Consider the following 12,276-nt stretch of genomic DNA (forward strand, 5'->3'; position numbering starts at 1 on the left):
TTCCAGGTACACACACACACACACACCATGTTGTTGATCAACGAATGAAGATTGGAGCCTGGTCCCAGCTCTGTTTGTGCTGTCTATGATGACCGTGGGAGTTGGCAAGAAGCAGATCTGGGACCAGGCTGGGAAAATATATCTCAACTTTGACATTTCATCAACCTTTCATTTATTTGACTCTAAACTGTTGAATATGAATAAATAAAAATATGCAATAATGTTTATTAGAGAGATCTCTCTCTGAGGATATGGATATGTCCCCAGAAAACCAATGAATTCATTAAATGGTCTGTATTATGTAAATATGTTTGGAGGATGGATGACTTTCTTTTTGAATATGCAGAGTATTAAGAGCCTCCTGTTTTAGAGAACGGCTGTTGGGTTTTAACAGAAAGACACACAGGTACATTTAAAAAGCTGGTGGATTTGTCAAACAATTAAAGTAATCTTAAATCAATATAAACTTACAAAAAACGGATAAAGAAGCGATTATTGTTAAATAATAAAAAGGTGAAAAGGACCTTTGCACAGTATTTTTACTAGCAATAAGGAGGGGAAGTGGTATATAGCCAATATACCACGGCTAAGAGCTGTTCGTATGGCACAACGCAAGATTTTATAGATGTATAAACTTGCGTGGTTCCAGCCCTGAATGGTGATTGGCTGAAAGCCATAGCAGTATGTTTACTGCTCTAATTAGGTTGGTAACCAGTTTATAACAGCAATATGGCACCTCAGGGGTTTGTGGTATATGGCCAATATACCACGGCTAAGGGCTGTGTCCAGGCACTCTGCGTTGCGTCGTGCTTAAGAATACACTGTGTGTTGTCGTATTAATCTTTACAGTACACTGTGTGTTGTCGTATTAATCTTTACAGTACACTGTGTGTTGTCGTATTGATCTTTACAGTACACTGTGTGTTGTCGTAGTAACCTTTACAGTACACTGTGTGTTGTCGTATTCATCTTTACAGTACACTGTGTGTTGTCATATTAATCTTTACAGTACACTGTGTGTCGTCGTAGTAACCTTTACAGTACACTGTGTGTTGTCGTATTAATATTTACAGTACACTGTGTGTCGTCGTAGTAACCTTTACAGTACACTGTGTGTTGTCGTATGAATCTTTACAGTACACTGTGTGTTGTCGTATTAATGTTTACAGTACACTGTGTGTTGTTGTGTGAATCTTTACAGTACACTGTGTGTGTTGTCGTATTAATCTTTACAGTACACTGTGTGTCGTCGTAGTAACCTTTACAGTACACTGTGTGTGTTGTCGTAGTAACCTTTACAGTGCACTGTGTGTTGTCGTATTAATCTTTACAGTACACTGTGTGTTGTCGTATTAATCTTTACAGTACACTGTGTGTGTCGTCGTAGTAACCTTTACAGTGCACTGTGTGTGTTGTCGTAGTAACCTTTACAGTGCACTGTGTGTGTCGTCGTAGTAACCTTTACAGTACACTGTGTGTGTCGTCATAGTAACCTTTACAGTGCACTGTGTGTGTCGTCGTAGTAACCTTTACAGTGCACTGTGTGTGTTGTTGTAGTAACCTTTACAGTGCACTGTGTGTTGTCGTATTAATCTTTACAGTGCACTGTGTGTGTCGTCGTAGTAACCTTTACAGTTTCCCTCGCCAGAAGAACCTATGATGTATCAGCAGCCAGAACACAGTCACTCTCCAAACACTCTGCTTTAGAACACAGTCAAGCTCCAAACACTCTGCTTTAGAACACAGTCACGCTCCAAACATTCTGTTTTAGAACACAGTCACGCTCCAAACACTCTGTTTTAGAACACAATCACGCTCCAAACATTCTGTTTTAGAACAGTCACGCTCCAAACATTCTGTTTTAGAACACAGTCACGCTCCAAACATTCTGTTTTAGAACACAGTCACGCTCTAAACATTCTGTTTTAGAACAGTCACGCTCCAAACATTCTGTTTTAGAACACAGTCACGCTCCAAACATTCTGTTTTAGAACACAGTCACGCTCCAAACACTCCGTCTTGGAACTTTGACCAAAAAAAAAGAGCATCTCTTGTATAAAAAGTAAATGAGAGACACATGTACTCTCCCTGAACATTTCCATTTAGAAACACTCAGAAACATACAATTCACACGCCAGGCCAAATTATATCCATCCATGCCGTTCACACACACACACACACACACACACACACACACACACACACACACACACACACACACACACACACACACACACACACACACACACACACACACACACACACACACACACAACACACAGTCTTGATTACTAACGATTTGATACATTGCTGTATGGCTGACATACATTGTGAGAATGGCATGGGATCATTCTTAATTAACTGAAGCCAAACAACATGTTTCTAAGTCGTACTCTTCTCCTCCTGAAAGCATTACCATTTATCCTGTAGCCTTCCCGGTGTAGCCTTTAATTCACATTCCTGGTGTGAGAGAGAGAGAGAGACTCAGAGGCAGTTGGCAGAGACTCTTGTTTTGTGAGATTTGGTATGACAACAGAGGTCGTTTTGTTCTTCTGCAGGCCTGTGTTCTCACAAACACACGCACACACTCTGTGGTCTTTCGCTCATGTCCATCTTTTTAAATCATGTAGTTGTATCTAACAGCTACTCTCTTGTCTCTCCTTACTGTTGTATCACTGAGGTACTCTCTTGTCTCTCCTTACTGTTGTATCACTGAGGTACTCTCTTGTCTCTCCTTACTGTTGTATCACTGAGGTACTCTGAGTTAAAAGGAAGGTAGGAGACAGACTCTCTCTCTCTCTCTCTCTCTCTCTGCCTTTCTTTCGCTCTGTGACAGGTACCAGACCCCAGAGTGTGACAGCACGGCTCGTTCGATGGTCTCCGACGTTGAAGATCCTTTCCAGGGCCGAGACCTGACAGGTGAGAGGAAAGGACACTCTGACTCAGCGCCTTACAGTATATAAGAGTTTATATATTGGTGAGAGTGTGTATTATAGCTTATATATTGAGGAGAGTGTATATAAGAGGTTCTATGGGGCGGCAGGTAGCCTAGTGGTTAGGGCGTTGGACTAGTAACCGAAAGGTGGCAAGATCAAATCCCCGAGCTGACAAGGTAAAAATCTGTCGTTCTGCTCATGAACAAGGCAGTTAACCCACTGTTCCTAGACCAGTTAACCCACTGTTCCTAGACCAGTTAACCCACTGTTCCTAGACCAGTTAACCCACTGTTCCTAGACCAGTTAACCCACTGTTCCTAGACCAGTTAACCCACTGTTCCTAGACCAGTTAACCCACTGTTCCTAGACCAGTTAACCCACTGTTCCTAGGCTAGTTAACCCACTGTTCCTAGACCAGTTAACCCACTGTTCCTAGACCAGTTAACCCACTGTTTCTAGACCAGTTAACCCACTGTTCCTAGACCAGTTAACCCACTGTTCCTAGGCCAGTTAACCCACTGTTCCTAGACCAGTTAACCCACTGTTCCTAGACCAATTAACCTACTGTTCCTAGGCCAGTTAACCCACTGTTCCTAGACCAGTTAACCCACTGTTCCTAGACCAGTCAACCCACTGTTCCTAGACCAGTTAACCCACTGTTCCTAGACCAGTTAACCCACTGTTCCTAGACCAGTTAACCCACTGTTCCTAGACCAGTTAACCCACTGTTCCTAGACCAGTTAACCCACTGTTCCTAGACCAGTTAACCCACTGTTCCTAGACCAGTTAACCCACTGTTCCTAGACCAGTTAACCCACTGTTCCTAGACCAGTTAACCCACTGTTCCTAGACCAGTTAACCCACTGTTCCTAGACCAGTTAACCCACTGTTCCTAGGCTAGTTAACCCACTGTTCCTAGACCAGTTAACCCACTGTTCCTAGACCAGTTAACCCACTGTTTCTAGACCAGTTAACCCACTGTTTCTAGACCAGTTAACCCACTGTTCCTAGACCAGTTAACCCACTGTTCCTAGGCCAGTTAACCCACTGTTCCTAGACCAGTTAACCCACTGTTCCTAGACCAGTTAACCCACTGTTCCTAGACCAGTTAACCTACTGTTCCTAGGCCAGTTAACCACTGTTCCTAGACCAGTTAACCCACTGTTCCTAGACCAGTTAACCCACTGTTCCTAGACCAGTTAACCCACTGTTCCTAGACCAGTTAACCCACTGTTCCTAGACCAGTTAACCCACTGTTCCTAGGCCAGTTAACCCACTGTTCCTAGACCAGTTAACCCACTGTTCCTAGGCCAGTTAACCCACTGTTCCTAGACCAGTTAACCTACTGTTCCTAGACCAGTTAACCCACTGTTCCTAGACCAGTTAACCCACTGTTCCTAGACCAGTTAACCCACTGTTCCTAGACCAGTTAACCCACTGTTCCTAGACCAGTTAACCCACTGTTCCTAGACCAGTTAACCCACTGTTCCTAGGCCAGTTAACCCACTGTTCCTAGGCCAGTTAACACACTGTTCCTAGACCAGTTAACCCACTGTTCCTAGACCAGTTAACCCACTGTTCCTAGGCCAGTTAACCCCACTGTTCCTAGACCAGTTAACCCACTGTTCCTAGGCCAGTTAACCCACTGTTCCTAGACCAGTTAACCCACTGTTCCTAGGCCAGTTAACCCACTGTTCCTAGACCAGTTAACCTACTGTTCCTAGACCAGTTAACCCACTGTTCCTAGACCAGTTAACCCACTGTTCCTAGACCAGTTAACCCACTGTTCCTAGACCAGTTAACCCACTGTTCCTAGACCAGTTAACCCACTGTTCCTAGACCAGTTAACCCACTGTTCCTAGGCCAGTTAACACACTGTTCCTAGGCCAGTTAACACACTGTTCCTAGACCAGTTAACCCACTGTTCCTAGACCAGTTAACCCACTGTTCCTAGGCCAGTTAACCCCACTGTTCCTAGACCAGTTAACCCACTGTTCCTAGGCCAGTTAACCCACTGTTCCTAGGCCAGTTAACCCACTGTTCCTAGGCCAGTTAACCCACTGTTCCTAGGCCAGTTAACCCACTGTTCCTAGGCCAGTTAACCCACTGTTCCTAGACCAGTTAACCCACTGTTCCTAGGCCAGTTAACCCACTGTTCCTAGGCCAGTTAACCCACTGTTCCTAGGCCAGTTAACCCACTGTTCCTAGGCCAGTTAACCCACTGTTCCTAGGCCAGTTAACCCACTGTTCCTAGGCCAGTTAACCCACTGTTCCTAGGCCAGTTAACCCACTGTTCCTAGACCAGTTAACCCACTGTTCCTAGACCAGTTAACCCACTGTTCCTAGGCCAGTTAACACACTGTTCCTAGACCAGTTAACCCACTGTTCCTAGACCAGTTAACCCACTGTTCCTAGACCAGTTAACCCACTGTTCCTAGACCAGTTAACCCACTGTTCCTAGACCAGTTAACCCACTGTTCCACTGTTCCTAGACCAGTTAACCCACTGTTCCACTGTTCCTAGACCAGTTAACCCACTGTTCCTAGGCCAGTTAACCCACTGTTCCTAGACCAGTTAACCCACTGTTCCTAGACCAGTTAACCCACTGTTCCTAGACCAGTTAACCTACTGTTCCTAGGCCAGTTAACCCACTGTTCCTAGACCAGTTAACCCACTGTTCCTAGACCAGTTAACCCACTGTTCCTAGACCAGTTAACCCACTGTTCCTAGACCAGTTAACCCACTGTTCCTAGGCCAGTTAACCCACTGTTCCTAGACCAGTTAACCCACTGTTCCTAGGCCAGTTAACCCACTGTTCCTAGACCAGTTAACCTACTGTTCCTAGACCAGTTAACCCACTGTTCCTAGACCAGTTAACCCACTGTTCCTAGACCAGTTAACCCACTGTTCCTAGACCAGTTAACCCACTGTTCCTAGACCAGTTAACCCACTGTTCCTAGACCAGTTAACCCACTGTTCCTAGGCCAGTTAACCCACTGTTCCTAGGCCAGTTAACACACTGTTCCTAGACCAGTTAACCCACTGTTCCTAGACCAGTTAACCCACTGTTCCTAGGCCAGTTAACCCCCACTGTTCCTAGACCAGTTAACCCACTGTTCCTAGGCCAGTTAACCCACTGTTCCTAGACCAGTTAACCCACTGTTCCTAGGCCAGTTAACCCACTGTTCCTAGACCAGTTAACCTACTGTTCCTAGACCAGTTAACCCACTGTTCCTAGACCAGTTAACCCACTGTTCCTAGACCAGTTAACCCACTGTTCCTAGACCAGTTAACCCACTGTTCCTAGACCAGTTAACCCACTGTTCCTAGGCCAGTTAACACACTGTTCCTAGGCCAGTTAACACACTGTTCCTAGACCAGTTAACCCACTGTTCCTAGACCAGTTAACCCACTGTTCCTAGGCCAGTTAACCCCACTGTTCCTAGACCAGTTAACCCACTGTTCCTAGGCCAGTTAACCCACTGTTCCTAGGCCAGTTAACCCACTGTTCCTAGGCCAGTTAACCCACTGTTCCTAGGCCAGTTAACCCACTGTTCCTAGGCCAGTTAACCCACTGTTCCTAGACCAGTTAACCCACTGTTCCTAGGCCAGTTAACCCACTGTTCCTAGGCCAGTTAACCCACTGTTCCTAGGCCAGTTAACCCACTGTTCCTAGGCCAGTTAACCCACTGTTCCTAGGCCAGTTAACCCACTGTTCCTAGGCCAGTTAACCCACTGTTCCTAGCCAGTTAACCCACTGTTCCTAGGCCAGTTAACCCACTGTTCCTAGGCCAGTTAACCCACTGTTCCTAGGCCAGTTAACCCACTGTTCCTAGACCAGTTAACCTACTGTTCCTAGGCCAGTTAACCCACTGTTCCTAGACCAGTTAACCCACTGTTCCTAGGCCAGTTAACCCACTGTTCCTAGACCAGTTAACCTACTGTTCCTAGGCCAGTTAACCCACTGTTCCTAGACCAGTTAACCCACTGTTCCTAGACCAGTTAACCCACTGTTCCTAGGCCAGTTAACCCACTGTTCCTAGACCAGTTAACCCACTGTTCCTAGGCCAGTTAACCCACTGTTCCTAGGCCAGTTAACCCACTGTTCCTAGACCAGTTAACCCACTGTTCCTAGGCCAGTTAACCCACTGTTCCTAGACCAGTTAACCCACTGTTCCTAGACCAGTTAACCCACTGTTCCTAGACCAGTTAACCCACTGTTCCTAGACCAGTTAACCCACTGTTCCTAGACCAGTTAACCCACTGTTCCTAGACCAGTTAACCCACTGTTCCTAGGCCAGTTAACCCACTGTTCCTAGGCCAGTTAACCCACTGTTCCTAGACCAGTTAACCCACTGTTCCTAGGCCAGTTAACCCACTGTTCCTAGACCAGTTAACCCACTGTTCCTAGACCAGTTAACCCACTGTTCCTAGACCAGTTAACCCACTGTTCCTAGACCAGTTAACCCACTGTTCCTAGACCAGTTAACCCACTGTTCCTAGACCAGTTAACCCACTGTTCCTAGACCAGTTAACCCACTGTTCCTAGGCCAGTTAACACACTGTTCCTAGACCAGTTAACCCACTGTTCCTAGACCAGTTAACCCACTGTTCCTAGACCAGTTAACCCACTGTTCCTAGACCAGTTAACCCACTGTTCCACTGTTCCTAGACCAGTTAACCCACTGTTCCACTGTTCCTAGACCAGTTAACCCACTGTTCCACTGTTCCTAGACCAGTTAACCCACTGTTCCACTGTTCCTAGACCAGTTAACCCACTGTTCCACTGTTCCTAGACCAGTTAACCCACTGTTCCACTGTTCCTAGACCAGTTAACCCACTGTTCCACTGTTCCTAGACCAGTTAACCCACTGTTCCTTGCCTCGTTAAATAAAGATATAAATATATAAATAAAATAAGCAAGTATATACAAGTGTATTTTGGATCTTATACAGTGGGGCAAAAAAGTATTTAGTCAGCCACCAATTGTGCAAGTTCTCCCACTTAAAAAGATGAGAGAGGCCTGTAATTGTCATCATAGGTACACTTCAACTATGACAGACAAAATTAGAAAAAAAACATGGGACTGTCTTGTCGCCTTGGCTACGTCTCCACAGGGTCACCTTGGAGGAAGCGGAGAAGCGGGGATGGTCCCTACGCATATATCCACCTAGGCTGGGATGTAATGGGATGGTAGATGTGTGGAATGAGGCCGACAGTGCAACCTGTTCTTGCGGACAATGACTGATTGCCTGGGGAATGCAACCATACATGTTGCTACATAATTGACTTTAGTGGCAGACAAGATCCTCAAGGGCTAACGGGTTATCCACAATATCACTTTTTTTGTGCAGGAAGCAACATTCTTATGAGGATGTTCATGTCAAGACGTCCCAATATGCATATCAAAAGGTAAAAAACGTCAAGTGTAGAGTAGCATCTGTCAGAGGACAACACTCTCACTAAACCCAGGGCCCTCTTCAATTAAAAACTGTAACCTGTAAGGTTATAAGTCAATGATTGTTCTCCCTGTGTTACGAGAATTCAAGTTTATATTGTCCTGCTGTTCATGCTTTATTTGTTTCACCTTGTAGACATGGTTTTGGTGAGTACATTCATCGAAATGTGCAACAAGCACTAAATCATTTATACGGAACATAGCCTACTACAAGATTAATTGAATTTGGCCCACAGTTCTGCATGTTCTCTTAAACTTGAAAAGCTAACACTTGTAAACCCTTATGAAGGTCTACTGACCAAAATATTGTTAGGATTTGTAGGATTTTTAATGAATTTATTTGCAAATTATGGTGGAAAATAAGTATTTGGTCACCTACAAACAACAGGATTTGAATCCATGATGGCGTAGTGTGTTACTAATGGTTTTCTTTGAGACTGTGGTACCAGCTCTCTTCGGGTCATTGACCAGGTCCTGCCGTGTATTTCTGGGCTGATCCCTCACCTTCCTCATGATCATTGATGCCCCACGAGGTGAGATCTTGCATGGAGCCCCAGACCGAGGGTGATTGACCGTCATCTTGAACTTCTTCCATTTTCTAATAATTGCGCCAACAGTTGTTGCCTTCTCACCAAGCTGCTTGCCTATTGTCCTGTAGCCCATCCCAGCCTTGTGCAGGTCTACCATTTTAGCCCTGATGTCCTTACACAGCTCTCTGGTCTTGGCCATTGTGGAGAGGTTGGAGTCTGTTTGATGTGGACAGTGTGTGGACAGTGTGTGGACAGGTGTGTGGACAGGTGTCTTTTATACAGGTAAATAGTTCAAACAGGTGCAGTTAATACAGGTAATGAGTGGAGAACAGGAGGGCTTCTTAAAGAAAAACTAACAGGTCTGTGAGAGCCGGAATTCTTACTGGTTGGTAGGTGATCAAATACTTATGTCATGCAATAAAATGCAAATTAATTACTTAAAAATCATACAATGTGATTTTCTGTTTTTTTGTTTTAGATTCTGTCTCTCACAGTTGAAGTGTACCTATGATAAAAATTACAGACCTCTACATGCTTTGTAAGTAGGAAAACCTGCAAAATCGGCAGTGTATCAAATACTTGTTCTCCACACTGTATATATATATGAGAGTGTTTATAAGGGCTTATAAATTGATGAGAGTGTTTATAAGAGCTTATATCTGGAATAGAGTGTATATAAGAGCTTATATATTGGTGAGAGTGTACATAAGAGCTTATATATTGATGAGAGTGTACTTGAGAGCTTATATCTGGAATAGAGTGTACATAACAGTTTATATATTGATGAGAGTGTACTTGAGAGCTTATATCTGGAATAGAGTGTACATAAGAGTTTATATATTGATGAGAGTGTACATAAGAGCTAATATCTGGAATAGAGTGTACATAAGAGTTTATATATTGATGAGAGTGTATATTAGAGCTTATATCTGGAATAGAGTGTATATAAGAGCTTATATATTGATGAGAGTGTACATAAGAGCTAATATCTGGAATAGAGTGTACATAAGTGCTAATATATTGGTGAGACTGTATTTTAAAGCTTATGTATTGGTGAGTGTTTATAAGAGCTAATATATTGGTGAGAGTGTATTGAGGAGCTTATATATTGGTGAGAGTGTATTTTAGAGCTAATATATTGGTGAGAGTGTATATTAGAGCTAATATATTGGTGAGAGTGTATATTAGAGCTAATATATTGGTGAGATTGTTTATTAGAGCTAATATATTGGTGAGATTGTTTATTAGAGCTAATATATTGGTGAGAGTGTATATTAGAGCTAATATATTGGTGAGAGTGTATATTAGAGCTAATATATTGGTGAGATTGTATTTTAGAGCTAATATATTGGTGAGAGTGTATATTAGAGCTAATATATTGGTGAGAGTGTATATTAGAGCTAATATATTGGTGAGAGTGTATATTAGAGCTAATATATTGGTGAGAGTGTATTTTAGAGCTTATATATTGGTGAGAGTGTATATTAGAGCTTATATATTGGTGAGATTGTTTATTAGAGCTTATATATTGGTGAGATTGTTTATTAGAGCTTATATATTGGTGAGATTGTTTATTAGAGCTAATATATTGGTGAGATTGTTTATTAGAGCTAATATATTGGTGAGAGTGTATATTAGAGCTAATATATTGGTGAGATTGTTTATTAGAGCGTATTATATACAGCTTGTTATATACGCTGGTATATATATATATAGGACATTTTCACTTAGGGGTGTACTCACTTTTGTTGCCAGCGGTTTAGACATTAATGGCTGTGTGTTGAGTTATTTTGAGGGGACAGCTAATGTACACTGTTATACAAGCTGTACACTCACTACTTTACATTGTAGCAAAGTGTCATTTCTCCAGTGTTGTCACATGAAAAGATATACTCGAATATTTACAAAAATGTGAGGGGTGTACTCACTTTTGTGATATACTGTATATTGGTGAGAGTGTATATTAGAGCTAATGTATTGGTGAGAGTGTATACAAGAACTTACATCAAATTTAAACCAATCAAATGTATGTATAAAGCCCTTCTTACATCAGCTGATATCTCAAAGTGCTGTACAGAAACCCAGCTTAAAACCCCAAACAGCAAGCAATGCAGATGTAGAAGCACGGTGGCTAGGAAAAACTCCCTAGAAAGGCCAAAACCTAGGAAGAAACCCAGAGAGGAACCAGGCTATGAGGGGTGGCCAGTCCTCTTCTGGCTGTGCCGGGTGGAGATTATAACAGAACATGGCCAAGATGTTCAAATGTTCATAGATGACCAGCAGGGTCAAATAATAATAATCTCAGTGGTTGTCGAGGGTGCAACGGTCAGCCCCTCAGGAGTAAATGTCAGTTGGCTTTTCAAAGCCAATCATTCAGAGTGTCTCTACCGCTCCTGCTTTCTCTAGAGAGTTGAAAACCGCAGGTCTGGGACAGGTAGCACGTCCGGTGAACAGGTCAGGGTTCCATAGCCGCAGGCAGAACAGTTGAAACTGGAGCAGCAGGTGGACTGGGGACAGCAAGGAGTCGTCAGGCCAGGTAGTCCTGAGGCACGGTCCTAGGGCTCAGGTACTCCGAGGGAGAGAGTACGAAAGAAAGAAAGAAAGAAAGAAAGAAAGAAAGAAAGAAAGAAAGAAAGAAAGAAAGAAAGAAAGAGAATTAGAGAGAGGACACTTAAATTCACACAGGACACCGGATAAGACAGGAGAAATACTCCAGATATAACAGACTGACCCTAGCCCCCGACACAAACTACTGCAGCATAAATACTGGAGGCTGAGACAGGAGGGGTCGGGAGACACTGTGGCCCCATCCGACGATACCCCCGGACAGGGCCAAACAGGCAGGATATAACCACACCCACTTTGCCAAGCACAGCCCCCACACCACTAGAGGGATATCTTCAACCACCAACTTACCATCCTGAGACAAGGCCGAGTATAGCCCACGAAAATCTCCACCACGGCACAACCCAAGGTGGGGCACCACCCCAGACAGGAAGATCACGTCAGTGACTCAACCCACTCAAGGGACGGCATGGAAGAGCACCAGTAAGCCAGTGACTCAGCCCCTGTAATTGTGTTAGAGGCAGAGAATCCTAGTGGAGAGAGGGGTGGTGATGAGAGCTTATATATTTGAGTGTATAAAAGAGCTTATTTATTGATGAGAGTATTTATAAGAGTTTATATATTGGTGAAAGTGTTTTTAGGACCTTATATATTGATTAGATTGTATATCAGAGTGTATGTATTGATGAGAGTGTATATAGGAGCTTAAACATCCAGTTTTTCCTAGTCAATGTGCCTCTGCTTCTGTTTTTGTTTTCTTTTTGAGGTCTTTTGCTGAGTTTCCTGC

At 43.5% G+C, this 12,276-nt stretch overlaps 1 protein-coding gene across 10 annotated transcripts in view; it reads left to right on the plus strand.

Annotated features, from left to right (window-relative positions):
* Window positions 1–12,276, plus strand: part of smoc1 (SPARC related modular calcium binding 1) — a 170,224-nt gene that overhangs the window by 108,364 nt on the left and 49,584 nt on the right. For all 10 annotated transcript variants that reach the window (XM_031829354.1, XM_031829356.1, XM_031829353.1 and 7 more), the window contains one exon: window positions 2,837–2,919. In XM_031829354.1, coding sequence (XP_031685214.1) covers window positions 2,837–2,919 — 83 coding nt within the window. The remainder of the gene's footprint in view (window positions 1–2,836; window positions 2,920–12,276) is intronic.

Source organism: Oncorhynchus kisutch, linkage group LG7 (genome assembly GCF_002021735.2).
Source record: "Oncorhynchus kisutch isolate 150728-3 linkage group LG7, Okis_V2, whole genome shotgun sequence".
NCBI lineage: Eukaryota > Metazoa > Chordata > Actinopteri > Salmoniformes > Salmonidae > Oncorhynchus > Oncorhynchus kisutch.